This window comes from Protopterus annectens, chromosome 3.part0, assembly GCF_019279795.1.
Source record: "Protopterus annectens isolate FY-2018-M chromosome 3.part0, PAN1.0, whole genome shotgun sequence".
NCBI classification, from domain to species: Eukaryota; Metazoa; Chordata; order Ceratodontiformes; family Protopteridae; genus Protopterus; species Protopterus annectens.
This window is the reverse complement of record NC_056731.1, coordinates 1,420,214,945-1,420,239,804: the sequence shown is the minus strand read 5'-3', so window position 1 is coordinate 1,420,239,804 and position 24,860 is coordinate 1,420,214,945. Positions and strand designations below refer to the sequence as shown.

Genomic DNA, 24,860 nt, shown 5'->3' with positions numbered 1-24,860 from the left:
CCTATTTGCATCTCCCCTGAGCAACAAATGCAGCAGGTTCTTTGCACTAATCCCTCAACCGGAGGAGTCACAGAGAGATGCTCTTCTTCACGATTGGCCCCCATGTCTCCTCTGTGTTATCCCCCAACCCCCAAGTTCCTACAGAAAGCATTTTGATTGGGGTCTCTATCACGTTGTTGAACTTTTAAAAGTTCGAACACCATATAGTCGACACCATATGTTCAAACTTTAAAGGTTCGACAACATAAAAAAAAAAAAAAAAAAAACTTACCGGAAGGTTGTAAGCATGGGGGCAAGCCCCCCTGCACCTCTCACACCCCCACTGCTTAAATATACCAACTCCGTGATCGCACTACATTGCATGAAAGGGAAAGCTTCCCTTACGGAGATCTCCGTTGCAACGTTCGGACAAGTTCGAACATGTGGTTTCGACCATATAACGTTCGAACTCGTAAAAGTTCGACAACATGAATGGGACCCTCTTGATTGAAGAGCAAAGTCATCCTTATTGCTCCTTATTGGCCTTGACAGATTTGTTTCACCTTCCTTTGGCCTCTTCTAGTTTACCCTCCTTGGATTTCAGCATTTACGGCCTCAAATTAATCACATGGTTTATCCAATTCCATTGATAGCCAGACAGCCAATTCTCTCATTCCCAGTCCTCCATATCCTTTTATCTTCTCTCAAGGCTTCCAGTAGGAAGATCTACTTGAGCAAATGGAAAAGATTTGCTCTTTGGGCACAACTACATGACGTGGACCCTTTTTCAATACCAGTATGCAAGATACTTGAGGTCCTGATTTCCATTTGCAGTGAGGGGGCTATTCTGTCTAGAGTTAAGGTTCAGCTAGTTGCTATTTCCAATTTTCATATTGGAGTTGAAAATTTTACCTTAGCATCTTCACATTTTTGCAAAGCCTTTATAAAAGGAGCCTTTTACTAAAGCCCCCTTCAAGGACCCCACCCCACACCACCTTAGGATCTTACTATAATGTTACAGGCCCTAACTCGGAGAACTTTTGAACCTGCAGCAAAATGAGTTATGCTATCTAACTCGGAAAATTATGTTTCTCATTTCCATAACATCGGCCAGAAGAGTGTCAGAATCTTCTAAGTCACCTTATGTAACTTTTCACAAGGATAGAGCATCTTTAAGATTCAGCCCTACCTTCCTGACTAAGGTGATGTCAGGATCTAACATTAATCAAGCCATTACTCTCTCAGTATTCTTTCCAAATTTCTCTAACAAAGGCGAATGCACATTGCACTTATTGGATGTTCATAGACAATTACGTGTATCTACACAGATCTGAGAAATTTAGAATATCTAACTGGTTATTTTTATCCTTTTCAGAAATCAAATTGGGTCAACCAGTCTCGTAAAGTAACTTTGTCAAGATGGGTGACTGACTGTACTTACTTTGTCTGTAACAAGCTGGGTTTGGTCCTTCCTAAGCCCTTAAAGTCGCATTCGACCAGGTACATGGCAGCTTCATCAACCTTCCTATCCAGAACTTCCATGGACGATATTTGTGCAGCTGCAACTTGGGCAAACCCCCATACCTTTATTACTTATTACAAATTGCATCTGGTCTCGAGGGGAAGAACAGCCTTTGGCTCTGCAGTACACAGGAATATATTTCCTTAGAGTCTACCTGGGATTCAAGTAGCTGGGGACTATGTCCCATATGTTGAGGAATGAGTGAAAATTGACAAAATCTGATAAAGAAGTTATGTACTTACCATAATGTTCCATCTATGTTGTCCATTTTCATTCTTCTTCCTCGTCTCCCCTCCCTCTAGCCCCCTACCATGTTTTTTTGACAACTTTTGGTACAGCAGGAGAGTGTCTCAGGAACTAAGTTTTCCCTTTCTTTTGAGCTCCAGGAAATGATTTTCTGTACGATGCAAAATGTTGCAATGTTTTACTGTAGGGAGCTACAAACACAATCTGGAGAAGGAGGGGGACTACAGCATTATGGGTAAGGGAGGAGCTCGAGAGTTTGTGGTTTCCACGAACTGTAGAACAGTGTCAGAGTTGGATCTGAAGATCAGATCTGAACCCATATCCTGAGGAAAAATGAAAATGAACAACACAGATGAAAATGGTGAATACATAACTTTTTTCTTGCCCCAAGTGCACCCAGCATGCTTACATCGTGTGCCAATCTGTGTAGGCAGTAAAGTGTGGCCTAAGGATGGGCCTGCACTGAGCCCATAGAGCAACCCACCTGACCATCCTTCCCACATGTCTTGCTTGGATGATCTCTTCTTGATTGTACTACAGCCTCCACTAGAGCACATTGACAGTTACACTTGGCATGCTCTCCATCCACCAGAATAGGATTGCTAATACTCTCTGCTTGCATCAAGTGCCTGAACTGCTAATTCAGTTTTCCTAGGCCAAAGTCAGGGTTTTATTCCCCACTGTGCCATCTGCTCAGGCTGATAATACTGCTGTTTTGAGTTTGTACCTCATGGCCACTTTATTCAGTGAAATTACTAATTTAGCTGTGAGTCGCATTTTTATCTAAAGTAGTTTATAACTTTTTTTTCACTCATTTTGCAGGATTCCCAGATCACAGATATTCTATCAACAGCTGGCAGTGTCGTGACCATAACCATCATGCCCTCTTTTCTTTATGAGCACATGATGAAAAAGTAAGTTTCATTATCATTTGAGAGTTTAGTGCAATGTCATATGTCAATAGTAGAAAGCAGTACACTGGGATATTTTAAAATTAGATGTTTGGAGCTATTACATCAGCAAATCAAATGTCCTTTATTGCAGCAATAACAAAACTGATCTGATATTAGTCAAGTTTTTTTTTTTTTGCATTATAATGAAAAATATAAAGGCTGTAGAGATACATGCACACTGGCACCCTCGTGCAGCAGATTGCCCAAATCCCCTTCTTTGGATTACATTGTATCTCTGTCTTTGTTTGTTTGTTTGCTTATTGTAAAGGGGACCTGAACAGTTTTCAACAACTATTACTCTTATGTTAAAGAAGCATGAATATTCTCTTTTTAAAGATTTCATTACTGTAAATGTGTATACATATGTTTGTGTTTCGTTTGCAGTATAAATACATTTTCCTAAAGTCAGCACTTAGTGTTTTTAAACAAAAGCACACTTTTTTTTTCTTTTGTCTTGCTTGAAGTGTATTAAATGCTTATGTGAGAATTGAGTAAATGGTTCATGAAGTCCAAGCGGAGTTTTTCATTCATTGACAGAACTACAGAAATATATTTTTTTCATATAGGAACAATACTTTTCTCCCCTTATTTATTTTATATACAGCGTATTAGTCCTTGCTTTGAAAGACATTTTGTGTACAAAGCCCCCAGGACAAGGAAGACTGGTAAGAACTCCAGTTGCTTAGTGTAGATCCCACCCCATTCTTCGTGCCCAGGTGGGAATTAAGATCTGTGAACTTAATGCGCTTTCAAGTTCCCCAGAGAAGAATCCATCATTAGAACCTGTGATTGCTATAGCTGCAAGACAGTGAGGCCCAAGAGGTTGGCGGGAGTTACATGCCACTCCAGGACCTAACAGGGGTCTGTCACCAAAAGATCCATAAGTTAATGGGAGGGTCTAGAGTCACTGATATTTCACTATGCACTGCAACATTCATATCCTCCGCCAAGTAACAGCACCATGGAAGTAATGATAGCCATCAAGCCAGATGTCCTCTAAGGTCTGAGCCTGGTCAGTGTTTTTTTCCCTTGCCAAGGTTGCATGTAGAACGTCCTGGGCCATCTTTGCAAGTAATAAATAACACATGAGTTTATCCTGCCCTGCATCTAGAAGGTAGTTCTCTGATACAGAATTAGAGAGGACTTCTTCCAGTTTGTTCACTGCAAGAAACTTGGGACCACAGATGTTCCCTGTGTTGGGATAGCTACAAGAGAGTTCTTTGATGTGGTTAACAGGGGCCAGTCTATTCAAAACGCACAAAGATCCATATTCTGCAGAGCTAAAGGTACTTATAAAGCCCAGATGGAAGCACTTCAGATTGGAATCCACCCAGACAAAACTAGCAGAATCTCCTGTGTAGACCCCAGAGACTTGTATGCTAAAATGTGCTAGTCGTATCCAGACATGATTTTAGCATCCTGTGTTAAAAGGGCTCTGAATTGCTCGTGAGTTGCAGTCTGAAACTAGTTGTACCAGATGTGCTAATTGAAGTCATTGAGGTCAAAGGTGAAACAAACTATATCTGTACCCTTCATAGTGGTGAAGACACAGTAGTAAAATCATCTCCACTATTCTGAGTGTGGGGCATTATGTGCCGCTGCGATAGGGTTAGAGGAGTCATTCTCTTGGATGGCCTAGCAAGAACTAGAGCAGGCAAGAATTTGTACAGCATCATCTTTGGGCAATGAGGAGGCTTCTTCCTCTTTTGGTATTTTTTTTTTATTTTTTAAATAAGAAATATCTTTATTAAAGTTATCATGTATGACATAGGCAATCTTGCATTTATATAAATGAAAATAAACCATACCGACACAATCTCATTTGCAGACATTATACGTTACAAGCCATGCCGACACAACTGTAACTGCAAACATTATACATCATTTGTATATCCAGTCATTGTCACTCAGCCATTGCATAGCTCATTCAATTTCTGACTTCTTTTAAACCTTGTTCCTCCTCTGTATCATTCAGTTCCTGCCTTCTTTTAAACCTCATTCCTCCTCTGCATGTATTGACCCCACACTTCCCATTTTTTTTCTGTGTAATTTGACTCCTTCCCATTTGTAAAGATCCCAATTTCAGTTGTTTTATCTCTGTTACTATCCTCACTAATTCTAGTGAAACTGGTTTAGACCCGTGATGGCGAACCCTTTGGGTTCATCGTGTCAAAATTCGGAAAATGCCTGACTTGACTCTGCTTGAGTGTCACCCCCTTCAAAAAAAAAAATTAAATAAATAAAGAAAAGTAAATAAAACAGCATGGCTGTCAATACATCAGGGATCTATATCAGGGATGTTGGGAAGGTGGCCTAATTGTTAAAGTGTTTGCCTTACAAGTGCAAGGTGCAGGATTTGAGTCTCACAAGGGATAACTGGCTAGGCTTAAAATGGCTCGCAAGGGCAGTTAGCTTAGTACTAATCTATGAACCTATGAACCTATAAATCTCAACAGAATCAGGGCCAAATCTAGAAATAAGAGACATGGACAGTTTTTTTTAAACTACTAGTACTATTAATTTGAGACACTGACAGAAAAAAAATGAATGTGAATTAATACACATTTTCTGAAGTAAAATTAAAATAAAATTATAATAAAAATCTAATTATTGTCATTATTAAGTTTAAAACGTTGCCAGTTTTAGGAGGGATTAAGAAGGACAGTTGAGAGGAATGTAAAACAGCAAATTCCTAGAAATGCAGACTACTTGCCCTTTGCAGAAGTGTAACCACGAAGAGAGAACAGTGTTAGCACTGCCCTTTGCAGACTATCGAGAAAGTATACCAAAATAGTCTTTAAGGCTAATAACGTCCTTACATCTGCAGCAGTTTTGTTGAACTGGCGGCTCCTGGCACAGAGTAATTCAGTGCACTTCACACAAATGCAAAAGCACTTTCTTTGGTAACTCAGGTGTTGCTAAATGCTGGTGTGTCACCCAGAATGTCGTGGCATGTCACCTTTGACACACGTGTCATAGTTTCACCATCACTGGTTTAGACTTTGATTTCCATTTTCTAGTAATTGCTTTTTTGGCAGCCATCATAATTAGACTCAGCAAGACCTTACTATGTCTAGGCAATTCCAATTCTGTATCATAGCTTAGTTGCACCAGTTTGCTCACTCAGCATCTCCCACAGAGCAGTCTGCAGGGAATCTTTAAAGTCTGCCAACTCATTATACTCCCAGAAGATATGTTCACAGTTACCTCTTTCTTCTCCATCAGCTTCCTTGTTTGGTATTGGCACTTCCTTGTAAAAGAAAAGGGCTGATAGCAGGTAATCATAAATGTTCTCTACATTGTTGACTAACTGGCTTTTCCTCAACAGTTCATCCACCAAGTCTTGAAAGACCTAATCAGAAAGCACTTCCCCTGTGGATTGGGTCTTCGGAATGTTGTTTTACAGCTTCTCATCAAAGGACAGTTTCAGCAAAGCCTTCCAGCACAAGCACGTAGTAGCCCATTCTGGAAGCTTTAGGAAGTCTTAACTGAACCCAGACTTGGGGAGACTAGCAAACTTTTCCAATGCTTGATCCAATATCCATTTTGGGGGTACTAGAATTTGGGCAGTGAGTCATTTAGTTGGGTGCCCTAAGTCCAATGTGGCAGAGAGTCTTCCTTCTTCTGTCTCAATAAGTTGTATTCAGCCTTTTGGCACAAATCAAAATGTTTCTGAAACATGTACTGAAGTGACAGGGTCAAACAGGAGTCTGGTTATGGACACTGGTAAGCCAGGGACAACATGAAAGAGTCTGATGCTTCCATGCTGCAGTTATGGCATTCTTGATTAGAGGTTGTACAGCTAGATGACCAGTTGCTTCTCCTTTCCCAGATACACATTTAGGTGTTTCTGAGAAAAAGGAATGGAGTTCAGAGGCTGGTTCATGAAGGGCCTTGTGAGGCTCAAGTTCTTTCTAGAGGAAGAAGTCATCCAATGATTGCTGCAGGATGGGGAGGATTCACTGCCTATATCCAAGGCAGTGGGACTCGCAAAAGGTCTTGCTCAAAGTTGAACATTCCACTGATGTCCACCCTTTTTTGTAACATCAACCTGTATTGATAACTTGTGTCATACATTAGAGGAAAAAAGCATAGCGATATCCATGTTTGCGGTGGACTTAGGGTAGGAGTTGGCCTGTCCTCTGAGCTTTGATCTCTGTGATGGTGATGTGAGTATGTGGGACTTCTCCAGAAACATTCATTCAACTATCACCATCCTTCCGATAGAGAGGAAGTTTATAAGTTTCTGCTTCCCATGTCTGTGAGTGTTCTGGTTGAGCCTGTTAACACTTATGGCGCTATAACATGTTGTGCTTCAACCAAGTCACTAAAGGTAATGACAGTACAGTAATTTTTCAGCCACGGAAACAATTTGTAGATTTGTCTGTAGGCATCAAATGCAGGATGTGTGTGTGTGTACACATGTATTTGTCATCTGTGAAATCTGAACTACAGAAATGCATTGGCAAAATAATTTGCATGAACGTGGTCTAATTTCAGGTACAGTTAGCCAGTGATGCCACTGCATCCACCAACGCTAAATGTCTGTACCAGATCTCTCAGCTGTCCCTGTTTTGGAGAAGCTTTACCTGTTTTCATGCCTGATTTATGACTACACACAGTATACATATTTTTGGAGATATATCCCTATTTTTATGCTTAATGTACCCCGTCATGCAATTTTTCTGAATTATCCCCTTGTCACACATGATTTTTGAAGCTATCTAGTACACAAAACCACACTACATGCCAACACATTAGAGGCACCAATAATTTAAAGAAAGAGGACACTCCTCTTACTTCTCCCTTTTTCAAAAGCAAAAATTAATGAAACTGTGTGGCAGAATTTTCAATGCAGTTCATTAATATCTACAGATTTTACAAGATCACTTGGATAATGTGCTTATATTTTTCCAATATTTTGTTGCTCTGTTTTTAAGCATGTGTTTCTGATGTCTAACATTCCTACTTGAAGAGGGAAGAGTTATGTGCTATTTGGTATTTAAATGTTGTACTAATTAGATATCGAGATTTTAATCTGGTTGAAAATAGTTTTCAATGGTCTTTCTACCTATTTTCAAAATCTTCAAGTTGAGAGGTATGGTCTTCACCCTGACAAGAGGAGCCTAAAAAATAAGATTGCGATTGATAACCCTGTTAAGGAAGGGATGTCTCTCTCATTAAATGTCAGTTAAACCAAAACTAATTACCCTCTTTTCAGTTTTTTAACGTAAGACAAAGCATGCAGAGTATAATAGTTTTTTTTTCAAGACTGACACTGCAGCATTCTACCCTGTCTATGAATCATCTTTCACTAGATTCGCAAAGAAGCAGTTACAGTTTGCTTCAGCTGTTCGCTGCTTGACAGCAGGAGGTAGACAGGGCTGGCTCCATTTTCTAAGTCTCCTCCTCTACATTTCTATTTATTGCAGATGTGCATGCAATAGAATTTTGTAGCACAGGCAGAAAAATGTCGTCTTCTATAAAGAGAGTAAGTATTTTAAATGGGATTTGTGCGCCAGTTATTGTACCTTCACATTTTGAATGCTTTTTGGATTTGATCAAGAATAATTTTGTTCATGTAGCTTCCTGAATGTTGATGCACGCAAGATACAAGAAGTTCCAAAGGTTCACCAAGGATTGTTTAATAGTTCAGTATTGGATCCATGAGTGTTCAAACCCCTGCCGTCGAACAGCCATCTGTTGCTTCAGATCAGAGTCCATGGCTTTAGACAGATTTCTGAAGTGTTTTATTATGTAATGAGATAGCTTAATTATTTTGAACACATGTAGGCGTTAAGTAGTTGAATTCTCTTCAGAATTAGTAGCTTCTGCTAAATCTGCCAGTAAGTTGTGTTTATCTGAGTGACTTGTAAAATTTCTCCAGTGGCCATTTTTGTTTTTTATCTCTTTCCATTCTGTCTCCACAGCTGTCCAGAATTATCCTGGCCTACCCTTTTTGCATGGCATCTTCTGCCCAAAAACAACTTTGATTCAAGTTTCTGTTGGTTGTTTTTCATATATTTATATGACATAATGCTGGATGTTATATTCCTTCTTGTGCTTAATCTCTTAAAACAGCAGCAGGTGGTGTCCTGTATATATTTATTTAGGTTTAGTACTTTTGAGTGAAACGCTCAAAAATAAACATCTGTTTGGTTGATAAACAGGTGATTGACCTATGCGAGATTGACAGTCCCTGGGTAGGGGAATATACCCTTTCCCTTGTGATTGTGATAATTAACAGAGGGTTTGCGATACAGGGGGGGATGGAAAAACACTTTCTTTTTATTTTGCGTACTCCTAGGCTAATCTCAAATCACAGGCAGTAACTGTTGACGTTATGCCATCGATATTTCATCCATTTGATATAGAATACTATATCCATGTATATTTATATATGGCTGCACTCTGTAAGAGCTAGTACTCAAAATGTCATACATTCTTTTTTCCCTCAGCTGCTCTGCATATGAGATTGCTGTACAGCAAGATCTGGGAACTTGCTCTTTCCGTGCTGCTGTGTAATCTGAGAGCTGGTAAATACAGCTAGCAGACTTCTTACATTTTGAGTTCCGATCTTAAAATATTGCGTTTTTTGTGTTCATTCTTTTGAGTGTTCAGTGTTTAATGATTTAAATTTAAAGGTCATGCTGCTAAACGCTAGAAGTCTTAGCGTGAAACTGCACTCATTGCAAGCATTCTTCACCCTGGAGGATGCTGACATTTGTGCAGTCACTGAAACCTGGCTGAAAGCTGCAGAGAGCACCCCAGCCTTACCAGGTTACTCATCCTACAATACTTTCAGACCCCAAACAGAGGGCTACAAAGCAAGGAAGTGAAGTTTCAATATTTATCAAAGACATACACACCTCCAGGCTGGTCAAACAGTATGACGCACAGGAGACACTCCAAGTGCAGTTAACTGTTGACAAAACACGTATTCAAATCATAGCTAGCTACAGACCCCCAACCATGACTCAAGATGCCCACTCCACCTATCTGGACGTAGTTGAATCCATCAAGATTCAACCCTCTACCCTGATCCTGGGTGACTTTAACTACCCAACCATAGAGTGGAAGACCTATTCTAACCCAAACATGAATGCCCAGAGATTCCTTGTCTTCGTCAATGACAGTGCATTGGATCAGCTGGTCGACATCCCCCAAGCGAGGTGAAAATATCCTGAACCTGGTACTAACTAACTTGAGTAGCCGCTGAAGCACCCCTACAGTGTTCATCCTCCTTGGTAAGCTCTGACCATAAAGCGACCACTTTCAAAGTCACCATCTCCCCTGACACCCACCCATCACGGTCAAACAAAAAAACTTTTCCAAAGCTGACTACAATCTCCTGATTGCAGGTATAAGCAGCTTCACAGCCACCATCCCTTCAGTTGGAACTAGCACTAATGTCCAAGCCTGCAACAAAAAACTATATGAGAACCTACATAGCTGTATGGACTCAACAATACCTGACAGGACCAAATTATCTTCCTCAAGGAAGAGTAAACCTGTCTGGTGGACAGCAGCAATAAACAGATTGTATAATAAAAGGAAAAAAATTGCTGTCCAAGACCAAGGAGGGGCAGGTGCCGAGTTGGAAGCAATCTCTCCTTTGACTGAACAAGCAAATAAGGTCACTGGTGAAATCCTCAAAGGCTAACTTCGAGTCCAAATTTGCTGCATCCACTAAGGACAATCAGAAGGTTCTTCACATACATCCGCAATCTCAAAGGTAACACCCAAATCTGCTCTGAACTGGTGGTCAAGAACACCACATACACAAGTGTCATAGATATAGCCAGCCTGCTGACAGGTTCAGTGAAAACTTCATAGATATAGCAGCTTGCTGACAGGTTCAGTGAAAACCTCACCCCCCCGCCCCCCCCCATCAGTAAACCAGACCATCTGCAGCACCTGCCCCCCCTCGCCTCATCACCAGGGAGCAGGTCTTTAATGCCCTCTCAAAGGCAAAAGATACAGTCTCCATGGGTCCCAACAACATCCCTGGCTGCATCCTACATGAACTCAGGCATGAGCTCTCAGCTCCATTAGACACCCTGTTCATCCACAGCTTGAGCACTGGCCTTGCTCCAGCTGAATGGAGGACAGCCACCGTCATCCCTCTATACAGAGGTGGAGCGTCCACTGACCCAGGCAATTATAAGCCCATCAGCCTAACTAGCCTGATCTGCAAGGCCATGAAACGCATTATCATGGACCTTATAAACAAGGGCATTGGCAACCTCCAAATGCTTGACCCCACACAATTTATTTTTTTTAAAGGGAGATCATGCCTATTAAACTTGGTCAACTTCTTCGAAACAAGTCACAAAAGCCGTTGACAAGTGGAAGACAGTGCACACCTACCTTGACCTAGTCAAAACCTTTGACACTATTCCCAACTCAGGGATAATAGATCAACTCTGCCAGCTAAGCATTAGCCCGTATTTTACCAGATGGGTAGCTAACTGGCTTACTGATAGAACCCACTCAGTCAGAATAGGGGAAAGCCATCTCTAGTAGGAGACCCATAACAAGCGGTGTACCCCAAGGACCGGTCTTGGGGCCTCTACTGTTTGGGATATACATTTCTGAGGTGCAAGTCAAAACCAGTAGTCTGTGGCTGACCAATTTTGTAGATGACTGCAGGTTGGGCGCGGTCTTAAATTCCCCTAGTGATGTAAACATCCTCCAAGAGGGCTTTACACAAACTAATGATTGGTTACAGAAGCATGGCCTCAAACTAAATGCCAAGAAATGCATCATTATCCCCTTTGGGGAAAATGGCGTCCCCGCTAATTATCACATTAATAACAATGTACTAAGCATGCAAGCAGTCGTGAGGGACTTGGACACCCAGGTTGATAGCACCCTGACTTTTGACCACCACATTGCCTCTGTTGAATGGAAGGCTTTCTACATGGCCCACCTCATAAGTAATGATATTTCATCCAGAAACAAGGAGGTCATAACATCCCTGTACGCCTCCCTTATCAAATCCATTATAGAGTATAATGCCCCCTTCAGCATGTACCTTGCCACGCACATGCAGCAGCTGGAGAGACCACAGAGGTTCCTGACCAGGAAAATCCAGGGTCTCAAACACCTGTCCTATACAGATAGACTAAAAGCCCTGTCCCTGTACTCAGTCTCATACAGACTGCTCAGAGGTGACCTGTGTCTGGCATACAAGGCCATCTCAGACCCAGCCTTGATGGAGTTGGTGCATATCAAAATCCACTCGGGCAACCCGCATGCAAGGCCTAAACCTGGTCTGTGACATTAATAGAACTTGTTGGTGGGATAGAGTTGTGCCCCAGAGACTCCCCCATCTGTGGAACAGACGTCTCTCATAGGTTCATAGGTTCATACTAGGCTATCTGCCCTAGGGCATTTACAAGCCCAGCCAGAGTATGTTTGGCTTTCGCCACCCATATTAAATTAATTTTGCTATGCCCTTTTTCGAGGTTAGTATACTGTGCCTCTGTCTAACAGTGACACAGAAGTGATACCCGGGGTAAACCTACGATCTCCCATCCACTCATCAAAATTCCTCTTGAAGAGAGTCAATGAGGGACTCTGCCTAACCTGGACTGGGATTTTATTCCAGAGTGAAGGGAGCCTCTGGGTTATGAATCTGTCCCTCCAGCATGTCCTATTTATTTCAGTGCTGAGGTTCAAGTCTCTCGAGCGCGTAGCTCGATGGGATTTGGATTTTTTGAGGTGCAGCATGTCCCTTAATTCCGGGTTGGACATGGCTTTATACATCCGGCACAGATCGCCTCTGAGCAGGCGGTATGCCACTGAGTAGAGCTGGAGTATCTTTAACCGGGCAGCACATGGCATCTGTTTGAGCCCTTTGATCCTCTTGTTGAGGTACTTTTGGGGTCTTTCCAGTTGCTGCAGGTGTCTGGTAAGGTACATCCCAAAAGGGGCGTTGTACTCGATTATGGGCCTGATGAGGGATGAGTAAAGAGGCACGATGACCTCCCCTGATCTAGATGTGAATCCCTTCATGATTAGGTGGGCTGTATAAAATGTTTTTCTAACCACCTTGGCCACGTGGTTGTCAAATGAGAGATTGCTATCAACTTGGGTCCCCAGGTCCCTAATTACTTCTTCTGTACTTAATGGATTACCACCTATGTGGTAATTTGTGGGCACTTTGTTTTTGCCAAAGGGGATGACTATACACTTTTTGGCATTTAGCTTGAGGCCATGGTTTTGGCACCAGTTGTCTGTTTCTATGAGGCCCTTTTGGAGGATGCTTGTGTCGGCTGGAGAGTCGATTATGGCGCCCAGTTTGCAGTCATCTGAGAACTTGGTCAGCACAGTCCTTCCGTGTTGGCCTGTACCTCCGAGAAATATATACCGAACAAGAGAGGTCCCAGGACTGAGCCTTGTGGGACGCCACTTGTAACTGGTTTGAAGTCTGACATGGCTCCAGCAATTCTAACCATGTGGGTTCTGTCCTTGAGCCAGTTTGCAACCCATCTAGTGACATAGGGGTTTATATTTAAGCTGGTGAGCTTATCTATAATGCCCGAGTGGGGTATTGTATTGAAGGCTTTTGCAAGGTTCAGGTAGGCTGTGTGGACCACCTTCCCCTCGTCAATGGCCTTGGTGACTGTTTCAAAGAAGTCAACCAGGTTTAAGAGGCAGGATCTGCCCTTAACAAAGCCGAACTGGGTAGGATCCAGTGTCTGTAGGTCCCCAATATCTTTATTTATGAGGTCCATGATGATACTTTCCATAGCTTTGCAGACCAAGCTAGTCAGGCTTATGGGGCGATAGTTTCCAGGGTCCGTTGAGGCACCACCTTTGTGGAGAGGGACCACTGTTGCTGTACACCACTCTTTGGGTACATATCCTGTAGTAAGGCTGAGATTGAACAGTAGTTTTTTGTTTGGGTTTAGCTCTTCTTGGAGTTCATGTAGGACGCAGCCCAGGACACCGCCTGGTCCCATTGATGCTGTGTATTTTGCTTTGGAGAGGACGGCTCTTACCTGAGCATCTGAGATGTCAGGGGGTAGCACTCTGCTGGGATAGATATTTGCCCTTTTGGTGGGGAGGGGGGGGGGCGAAGTTTACGCTGAACCTGTCAGCTAGGATGTTGGCAATGTTTGTGGGTTCGGTGTATTTTTTGTCATTTTGGACTAATTCTGAGCATATCTGGGAATTCCCACCCAGGTTTCTAACATAACTAAAGAAAGCCTTGTGATTATCCTTAGTGTCCTGTGTAGTTTTTCTCTCGAAGCTGGCCTTAGACGATTTTATGAGTGCCCGTAGTTTTTTGCTAATACTGATCAGAGATGCCTTCCCTTTTTGGGATTTTGCTCTGTCATGTAGTAGCTTCCTCCTTCTGTTGTATAGTTTGTTTATGGCTGGGGTCCACCAGACAGGACGTCTGCCTTTAGAGGATTGGGTCTTGGTTTTATTTGGGATTGCATGATCCATGCATTCCTGAAGGTGTTCATAGAATGCATTTATAAAGGATTCTGCGATCTGAGCCGTATTTTCTACAGGCCCAGGGGCTTTGAAGGATTCCACCTCGGTTTTGAGGAGTGTGAAATTTGCTTTAGAGAAGTTTTTCACTGTGGTTTTCTGGGCAGGGGGTGGGGTCGGGATGTGAATATCCAGTGTGATTAGTTTATGTTCTGATCTTACCAGTGAGGGATACACTTCTGGTCTGGAGCATAGAGTCCCCATGTTGGTGATGATCAGGTCCAGTATGTTTTCCCCTCTTGTGGGAGTGGTAACAAGTTGTTCCATAGCATTTGAGTTTATGAATTCTAGGAACCTTTGGGCTAGGGTGTTGGAGCTAGAGTAATGCTCCCAGTCTATGTTTGGGTAGTTGAAGTCACCCAATATAATGGTGTTTGGAGAGACCTTCATATTTTCCAGTGTTCTCAGGAAGGCCGAGTGGGGTTCCTGGGTTTGGGAGGGTGGTCTGTAGCAGGCTATAAACTGGAAGGCAGTTTTACCCACTGTTAGTTGCACATGGATAGTCTCTGATGCTTCGTGCTGTGTCACCAACCTGGAGGTGTGGGTATCTTTGATGAATATTGATACTCCCCCTCCTTTTGTGGTTCGGTCCAAGTTTTGTGGCCGAAAAGTATGGTATGAGGTATAACCTGGTAGTGCTGGGGTGCTCTCGGGAGCCCTGAACCAGGTTTCTGTTACTGCACAGATATCGATGTTCTCCATGCTAAGGAGAGTTTTGAGTGCGTGCATCTTGAGGTTTAGACTTCTGGCATTGAGTAGCATTACTTAGTTTTTTATCCCTTGTGATACCTATGGAGGTGAGTTTGTCTTTTGAGCTTTGCCTAAAAAAGGCACTATGGGGGTAGCAAGAGCCTTTGCCAATATCCGAAAGCCCAGGGGTGACAGGTGCAAGCCGTCCCTAGCGAAGCATCGTGGTTTGTCGAGCATATCATCCCAGGCTGACAGGCATTGGATCTCCTTTGAATGACACCAATACTTAAGCCAATTGTTGAAATTGATCATCTTGTCTTCATATTGTGGCATCATTCTTGGTGAGGGTAAGATGCTACTCAAGGTCAGGGTAATACCAGCCTGGGCTACATGCTCAGAGAGCTCCTCTATGTCTCTTTTCATGTAGTCCAGGGAGGTACATCTCAGGTCATTCACGCCAGCATGGACAATGACCGAGTCATATTTGTACTTGCCTTGGAGTGACCTGAGTGCTTGTGTTATGTGGCGGATCCTAGCGCCCGACAGGCTGCTCACCATGACCTTCTCCTTGTTCATTCTGGTGAGCGGGATGTCAGTGTGCCTGACGATAGAGTCACCTATTACAAGTGTATCAGGTGTGTTGTTTAGCCTTAAGGGCTGTGACTGTTCGGCACACTGGCTTTGTGAGATATGTGTTGCACGTGTTTTGTTTTGGGGTAGCGGTTGCTTGGGTGTCTGCTTTGGAGGTCTCTACTACTTGGGCAGATCTTTATTTAGAGCCTCCGAGTATGTTTTTGTGTGATTATGTGTTTGGTTTGCTGTCGTGGTAGGTCTGTGTGAGACTGGAATTGTAGTGAGTGTGGTTTCCTTCTCCTCCTGACTGGTTATGCCAGTACTGAGTTGAGAGAGCTTAGCCTTCAGTTTGGCTATATGGTTGCATCTCTCACATGTGTTGGAATTTGTTGGGAGGAGGAGAGGGTTGTCTGTGTACATGAGGCAGTTGTAACATTGCCTCAAGATTCCCAGATTCACCAGCTGGACCATAGAGGAGATTGACAACTGACCTTTGGACATGCTAGAATAGTATTGGGAATTCCTTTATAATTGAAAACAAGGGCCAGTGGGGAACAAGGTACTCAAGGGGAGCGTGTGAGGGTGTAGTGCTTTTAATTTTTTAGTGCTGACTTATATAATTTCTTTGGTGAGCAATGTGTTACAGGTAACTTAAATGCAAAAACGACAAACAGTAACTTTCTTTCAAGTGAAACAAGGAAATAAGTACAGTAAGCAATGCAGATATCACTAGAGATCCACAGAAGCACTGAAAAGCTGTGTTTTAGGTGGAATTAGCGTTCCAGGGGAAATAACAAGCAAACAAACAACAAGCATACAAACAAAGCTAGATTCAGCAGGCCTGGATCTAGTCTATGCTACAGCAAACAAGGTGTACCAATTTCAGTAAGAAGCAGTTCAGATATGCATGCACTATAAGCCTTTAACCAGAAATTCCCAGCTCAGAAGGGCAGAGTCCAGCCTCTCCTCCCACAAGAGTGCAGACCATGAACCTTCTTAATGTAAAATAACTGGCCTGAAGCCCAAGTGCTTAAACCAGAACTAATACACTTTTAGAATAACAGACACTGAGCTCTCAGTCAGCAGTTCCCAACTTAGACTGATGTAAGCTACCTGTCCTGCCACCACAGTGCATGCCACAAACCTTCCTAATGTAAAACAACTGGTCTGAAGCCCAAGTGCTTAATCCAAAAGACTTAGAATGATAGCTACACTTTAATCAAGTTACTTCCAAGCAGTAATAAATACAATTGAATACTTTAAAGAATGCCTGGATTAGTGCTCAAGTTATACAAACAAAGCTAGATTCAGCAGGCCTGGATCTAGTCTATGCTACAGCAAACAAGGTGTACTAATTTCAGTAAGAAGCAGTTCAGATATGCATGCACTATAAGCCTTTAACCAGAAATTCCCAGCTCAGAAGGGCAGAGTCCAGCCTCTCCTCCCACAAGAGTGCAGACCACGAACCCTCTTAATGTAAAATAACTGGCCTGAAAGCTCAAGTGCTTAAACCAGAATTAATACACTTAGAATAACAGACACTGAGCCCTCAATCAGCAGTTCCCAATTTAGAAGGATGTAAGCTACCTGTTCTGCCACTACAGTGCAGACCACAAACCCTCTTAATGTAAAACAACTGGTCTGAAGCCCAAGTGTTTAAACTAAAAGGCTTAGAATGAGTTACACCAAGCAGTAATAAATACAATTGAGTACTTTTAAGATGACGCAAAAGCAAAATAAAGTAGGAAGAAACACAAATACAGTAAAAGCAGATACATTTTTTTTTTTTTTAGAAAAGTAGCAAAAGCAGTAGTAAAAACAATTATCATGCAGTGCAAGCTGGCACACTTGAGTATGTAGCAATATTAGTCCACACACAGTTTGAAAAAATGTAATTAAATTAAAAAGGCCTAAAAGCAAGTGCAGAAAGGGTTTATTAGGTAGAATGCGGTAAAGAGATGGGACTGGGGGAGTGTCCTAGATCAAATCTACAGTGGGGCGGGCACTGCAAAAGCCACCAAATTTAAACTACAACCAAGAACAGGGAGGGGGGTTGGGGAAAAACAGTTTCAACACAGATGTGAGGAATGTGCAAATTATAAAGCCAAAAAAAATATATACTGATCTCTCTATATTTGCAGAGCAGTAAGGCAACAGATATCTAAGCAACAGTTTAGCTCTATAATACAGAATAATACAGAAAAGTATACTCAGCTCTATATATTTGCAGATAGTCTTGTAAGGCTGTCTCTCAAACTCAGGTTCCAGTTTAAATGCAGATTGTTATTAACAGGGCACACAACACATCAGCTATAAAGCCAATTATATCAGATGAGGACAAGGCAGGAAATGAGGGGGGGGTGGGGAAAAACAGTTTCAACACAGATGTGAGGAATGGGCAAATTATAAAGCCAAAAAAATATATACTGATCTCTATATATTTGCAGAGCAGTGAGACAACAGATATCTAAGCAACAATTTAGCTCTATAATACAGAAAAATATACTCAGCTCTATATATTTGCAGATAGTCTTGTAAGGCTGTCTCTCAAACTCAGGTTCCAGTTTAAATGCAGATAATTAAGCGGAATACCACTCTGGCTCTCTTTAAGAGGAACCTGGATGACTGGATGGGAAGCAGAAAATACACCCCTGGGATCCCACCTGTGTCCCTGCTGGACAGGGGAAACAGGTTCTGAATTTGTGGGAACATGGGCGAAATTCTTGGCTAGGCTTATAAAGGCCTCCGGGCCAATAGCTTAGTATCATCCTATGAACCTGTGATAGAATGCATCTGGAGGCATTTCATTTGGTTTAATGACATTTTGGTTTAAAATTAACTGATCTGCTAAAATGGCTTAAAGTTAATTTGTTGAATAACGAATTTGGTGAAATTATTTCACTCAATGTGACATAGTTACATACAGTTCTGTAGTACAGAAACAGGAATATATATAGAAGCATATGAAGAACCTTTAGCACATGTTTGTGATTACCTACGCATAATCAGTATTAATGTGGATTGTGTACACAGGCTGCAATTCCCTGTGTATGTTTTTTCACTTTTCTGCACATTTGTGTGACTGTGAAGCTAATATATTTCAGTAAGAGGTTATTTGGGGGGTGAGGATGGCACAAAGCTTCCCACATGGGGATATAGGGGGCTTTACCACTTGCAAAAAAGTTCATAATGTTTTCATTTTCCATTTTAGACTATATCGTATTTCAGTTTTTTTTAATTAGATTGTGACTTCCAACCAAGTTAAACCATTATGACTGAATAACTTGCCATTCGGCGAAGATCTCATTGTTCTGTAAATATCTATATTTACATCTTTAGCTGTATATAAGAGAGAGAAGGCTTTGGTATACTGGCTGGACATAGGGTTATCCTTGACAGGAGATCCCAAAAGGTAAAGAATACTGCAAAAGTGAAGAGAAGGACATCTACTGTTATGGTAAGATTTTACACAACCTTACTTTCCCACCTTTTGGGAGGTGCTGTCCATAGTGGTGTGTGTGTGTGTGTGTGTGTGTGTGTGTGTGTGTGTGTGTGTGTGTGTGTGTGTGTTTTATGTAACATGGAGCAGAGTTTTAAAAAATGTATGTCTTACGGTCATAAGCTTCCTTCCCAGGATCGTCATGACAGCTGTGTTTGCTGTATTGTGGCTGCTCATCTGGAGCCCCCTTGTGTGATTTTTGAGGGCTTCGGGAATTGGGCTGTCAGTAACAGAAGGGCTTTCTCCCCATTTTTGTCCTTAACACCAAGGGAGTTCCTTCCCATGTCTATCTGTTTGCCTCTTCAAATCCAAACTTCATTAGCTCGGACATGTAGGCTGGAGACACTGCCCTGTCTGCTGTTATCCAAGGCCCCATTGGTGGCATCTTCAGTTAGATCATCTCGATCTGTGTGAAGTAATTGAGGCATTTTATTTGGAGCAGCTGATGCAGTCTTTCTTACAAGAGCAGATGGAGTTAGGACTCGTATCTTTGGCCCCCACCCCGGTAACTCAGCTCTTCTCACTTGGTTTCCTCCCCTGCACAATTTGGATCCAAGGTCTTCAGAGCAGGTCACCTTCCATTATTTAGGACTGGAGCCAACCACGTGGCTGATATTGACTCCAGTCCTATCCTTGGTTTCCTCTACCCTGGGTGTAATGGAAAGTTTAATTTTTATGCATGTTTTCACCCAATTCACATATTCTTGGGTGTTCAGGATTTATTTATTGCATGTATTCATTATGTATGGGGCGTTATACAAAGTTTTGTGTTTGTGAAGGGTTAATGTTAGTCTTTAGTACATTGTATAAGGGCATTTGTAATTGAATAATGAGGCAGCAATCGGCCTTTTAATTGTGAAAGTTTATATATTAAATGTTGCTTTATGTGGTGTAAAAATCATTCCCTTGAAGGCTTTGAGCCAAGGTACCAGGAAGCACCACTAAAGGTTTCAGACACCACTCCTGTGTGTAGTTTCCTTCTTTTCAGCTTGGAGGTCCCAGTTTTGTGTGTTTTTTGTTTTATTTGGTTTCTTGAGAGGTTTTTTTTTGTAATGGAGCCACCTCAGGTCCGACAGTTTGAGACAGGAGTCTGTGGGTTGGGTTCATTCTACATTTCAGGGTTATCCCTCCCAGTTGGGGCTTTTGCCTTTGGTAGCTTGGCCCTAGTTTTGGCATCAGACCAAGGCAGAATTGCTCCTGATTGCAGTATATCCTTTGGGTCTTCAGAAACCAGGGCCTCCAAGTCTGCATTCATCATGGAAAAGATGTTGCCCTGTCAGGACAGAGAATGGTCTGGCATGACTGGTGTCTCTCCCTCTTCCATATCTGTGCCTATGACTGCTCTTCAGCTGGCTCCAGAACATCCTGCTTCAGTAGGTCTCCAAACTTCTCTCCCAGTAAGCCCTCCAGCCTCTTCCATTTCCCCTTCTGATTCTCTGGGATGGGAAGGCTCGGGGAAGAGGTGGTGTAAGAGGAAGCACCTAGACTCACTGAGCCCCACACTAATGACACTGACCTTGAGGAAGGAGAAGGGTCCCCCAAATACCTCAAGCAAGATACCTCCTTTGGCCATCTTTTGAAGCTCCAGCACAGAGGCTGGACTGCTGAAGCCCCTTCTCCAGAGGAGTGTGTATTTTTGGAGACCTTCAGGGTGGGTCCATCCTCATCCTTAATGTTTCCCTTTTGGACACACTCACTAATTTAGTGTCCCAGACGGTGTGAAAGGAACCTGATACGGTGGAAGTTATCCCCAAGAAGCTTGAAAAGATTCTCGTCCTCCCTAAGGATTGACTTCACTGGGGTAAGGGTACCACTGTGGATGCTGTCATGGTGGTGGCCACCACCGAAAAGGATATTTCTGAGGAGAGCTCCTCAGTCCATCCGCCAAATAGTATCAGGCATTTTTCTACTTAGCGAAGCTCATTTACACCTCAGCCACATTTCATTAAGGATGTTAAATTATTTGACTCACTTTACTAGGCTTCAATGGATCATTATGTCAGAAGTGTCGAGCAGTAAAGACACAGCAGTCTCCAGAAGCTCAGAAGGTTTTGGAGATTCAGCTGTTCCTCTTTTAATCTATTTCCATTGTGCCCATTCATCTGCTTTCCAAAACGGCTAATGATATGTCCTGGGTGGCTGACACCAGCATAACCATACATCGCCATGCCTGGTTGAGATTATCATTTTGTTTTGCAGATTGCAATAAGGCGTCATTTGTCAATGCCCCTTTTGATGGCTAGTCTGTTTGGGCTGAAAGTTAAAGACACTTTGATCAGCAGTGAGTAAGCTGGAAAGACGCAGTCTGCCTTTGGAGGTTTTGCTACCCTTCAATGGTTATTTTCTCTGAACCAGAAGAGGGGAAAATGTCCCTTCAGGAAATCTCAGCAGTCCTTTCAAGATGTTTCTTCTTGAGGGTTCTCCCCATGGCAGGGGAGATGGCCACATTGGACGCTGCTATCGTGGCAGGGGTGGTCCACAGAACCAAGGCTTCCATCAAGGTTTCTGTGGGAGGTTCTTTCAGCGATCCTGAAGAAGTGCCCAGCTGCCCTACTCTCGAGGCAGTCAGGGGTTGATTGGCTCTGCACCCTAAAGCTTGGGAGGCCATCATCTCAGACACATGGGTGTTGAGTCGTATCCAGAGGTTTCTCAGCTCCGTTTTTAGAAGTCCCCTGTCTAACTCCCAGATGACTTCAGACATTCCACCCTGTCAGAGAAGAGAAGTGGCCCTTGAAATTCAGAAACTGCTAGCAAGTCAAGTCATCTTAAAGGTCCCACCAGACCAACAAGGATTCAGGGTCTACTCAAGGTTCTTTTTGGTTCCAGAGAAGAACAAGGAAGGACAACAGACTAATTTTGAACTTGAGCAAATTGAATCAGTTTGTGAAGCAGAACAAGATGTCCTTCTGTTCCTATGTTGCAGTATTCTGCATATGGGTTTACCCTTCTAGTCTTGCGTACGTCGGCACGCACCAGCCCTCAGAACTTTCCAGCCCCCAGTCGTATGACAAGTGTTCCTGCTTTCGCTGACTGATTCAAGTTTCAAGCTAAGTACCCCGTTGGGGACCTTTTAAGTCCTTCATTTTAATTTACTGCCTTTTCGTGTCATCCAGAAAAGGTAAATGTCAGTGCGGCCATCAGATCCCTCCTAAAGACACCCACAATGTGTTTGTTCTGTCTCGGACAGTCGCACGATTATAAGGCCTGCCCTGTTTGGCAGGCGTTCATTCCGAAAACGTTGCGCAGTCTTTTGCATGCACTCAGTTTGTACTTAGAGAATCAGCATCTGAAACAGCTTGCTTTGCGAATGGATAGATCATCAGATGTTGCCTCTGAACAGCCAAAAAAGAAGGCCAGGTCGTTGTGGCATGTAACACTTGCTCTCCGCCTCTTCCGACTGATCCACAACCTGTGGCTGACATCGGCCTGCTCTCAGGATCTGGACCCAGATCCGCCGCACTAGATGTGGGTACATCTGAGGAAGCCATACTACCGGTGGGCGAGAGCATGTCCGCAGGGGCTATTCCGGCGATAGTTTCGAACATTGGGGGGGCAGCGTGTTCAGGGGAATCTTCCGATTCCCTGCCTCAGACTTTGACGCCCGCTCCTAAACAGATGCCCTTTGGGACTGTCAAGAGGAGAGAAAAAAGGAAGCATATCTCTCAGCCAGCAGAAAGTATTCTAGACTGGCAGGCCTTTAGCCAAAGCCTTTTCTCAGCTTTCATGGCCCTGAGACCTACATCAGTTGCTTCTGCCACTGCATCTTCTCCTCCTCTCCTTAGTCCTAGGTCACAACCTGCAGAGAGAGTTACTAGGGAAGAGGACATCTGTTCAGATTCCTCAGATGATTCCCTTTCTTATAATTCATAACTTTAACCTTGAGTTATGGATCCCCAGAGGAAGAATCTATAGACTCAGATTCCCCAGTTGCAGATTTGACCTTCACTGAAACTATTTTTAAAATGAAGGAAAGCTTCAAATGAGAATCCACAGACATGTCTGAAGTACAAAAGAGGTACTATGACCTCATTCAAATAGAAACACCAAGCCCTTCAGCCATTCCTTCTGTACTGCTTACCTTTTTAGATGCCTTTTCTTCTGCATTTCTCAATCTGGACTCACAACTCCCTGCTCATCGTAGAGCAGACAGACTGTACAAAGTCCCAGATTCAGCTAAGCACTTGATTGTGCCCTCCTCCAAATCCAGCTAACATTTCTGTCTCCACAGACAAAGCTTCCAAACTCCTCCCTACCACCACCATCCTTCCTGCTGACAAAGAGAGCAAAACTATGGAAAGGTTAGACAAAAAGATTTACCCCTCTTCCACTTTGGCATTTAGAGCTACTAATTACCAGACTCCTATAGCAAAGTTCGCCCTCTCTCTTATTGACTCTGCCACCAAACTGTTGGCAGACATTCCAAACTCTTCAGCCAAATCATATATTTCTTCTCTACTGGCCCTTATGTCCCAAGTCACCAAGCCTCAATTAAATGTAGCTAAAATGCTGCATAATCCTCAGCAAGGTCAGCAGCTTCAGCTTTTGCACTTCGCAGATACCCCTGGCTGCACTTGTAACCTCTGCCAGATGATTTTAGAGCTAAGCTCAATGATGCACCACTTGACAATGCTGCCTTATTTGGCTCAAAAGTAGCAGACCTTTTCAAATCACTGCAACAAAAAGGAAAAGCGATGCAAGATCTTAAACATCTGCTAGTTTCCTCTGTACCTAAATTTTACAGGAACTATCCTGTGAAAACTCATTTCATCAGTAAACACTCCAACCCTGTTCCTCATACTGGACACAGGCAAGCAAGAAAGAAAAATCCTTCAGCTAGAGCATCTTCCTCCTCTAGTCAAAGGATACCCTTTCGGGACAGGGCAGGTAGTGTCTGACTTTATACCACTCCTGCCTCCCCCACCAGCTGCTTCCATCCCACTGTCTGCTCGCCTTTCCCATTGCCTTCCTATTTGGAATTAGGCCACTTCAGACAAGTGGGTCCTCTCCATACTCCAAGACAGTTACTACCTTTTTTATTTATTTAACATTTGTTGACCGGGAATGTCCGACTAGGTTCCACAGAGCCTGTTTTCAGCGGAGGCCCAGGGAGAAATGCTCCAGATGCATGTCTTTGGAATGTGGGAGGAAACCGGAGTACCCGGAGGAAACCCACGCGAACACAGGGAGAACATGAAAACTCCACACAGAAGGCACCCCAGCCGAGAATCGAACCGGAGAACCTCTTGCTGTGAGGTGACAACATTAACCGCTGCACCACTGTGCCGCCCGCTCCAGATGCATGTCTTTGGAATGTGGGAGGAAACCGGAGTACCCGGAGGAAATCCACGCGAACACAGGGAGAATATGCAAACTCCACACAGAAGGCACCCCAGCCGAGAATCGAACCGGAGAACCTCTTGCTGTGAGGTGACAACATTAACCGCTGCAACACTGTGCCACCCTGTCATGGATAACCTCCCCATTAAGACTAGGCATGCCACGACCTCCTGCTCAGCAACTGCCCCTCCTGCTACCAGTACTACAGTCCCTTTTAAACCAGGGCACTATAGACAAAATTCCTCCCTCCCAATTTGGAAGAGGATTTTACTCAAGGATTTTTCTGGTTCCCAGAAAAGAATGGCCATGGAGACCCATCCTAGACCTTTCAAGGCTCAATCAAGCTTCTGTGTTACATGGCAGCTACCATTCCCATGCCACCCCTAGCTCGGTTACACATGAAAAAGCTACAGTGGTACCTACGTTCTGTCTGGAAACAGCACAACCACCCACTGGAGCACATTGTGTCTTTGCTTCCATGCCTAAAACAGGAGATCTTGTGGTGGTTAGCCCAGGTGAATCTCAACCCAGGACTCCCCCCGCCAACCACCTC

The 24,860-nt window shown here is 43.2% G+C and overlaps 1 protein-coding gene across 1 annotated transcript in view; it reads left to right on the top strand.

Annotated features, from left to right (window-relative positions):
- The window catches only part of LOC122796759 (syndecan binding protein), a 925,087-nt gene that overhangs the window by 756,982 nt on the left and 143,245 nt on the right, over positions 1 to 24,860 (top strand). Inside the window, exon 8 of the mRNA XM_044065488.1 lies at positions 2,570 to 2,661. Coding sequence (XP_043921423.1) covers positions 2,570 to 2,661 — 92 coding nt within the window. The remainder of the gene's footprint in view (positions 1 to 2,569; positions 2,662 to 24,860) is intronic.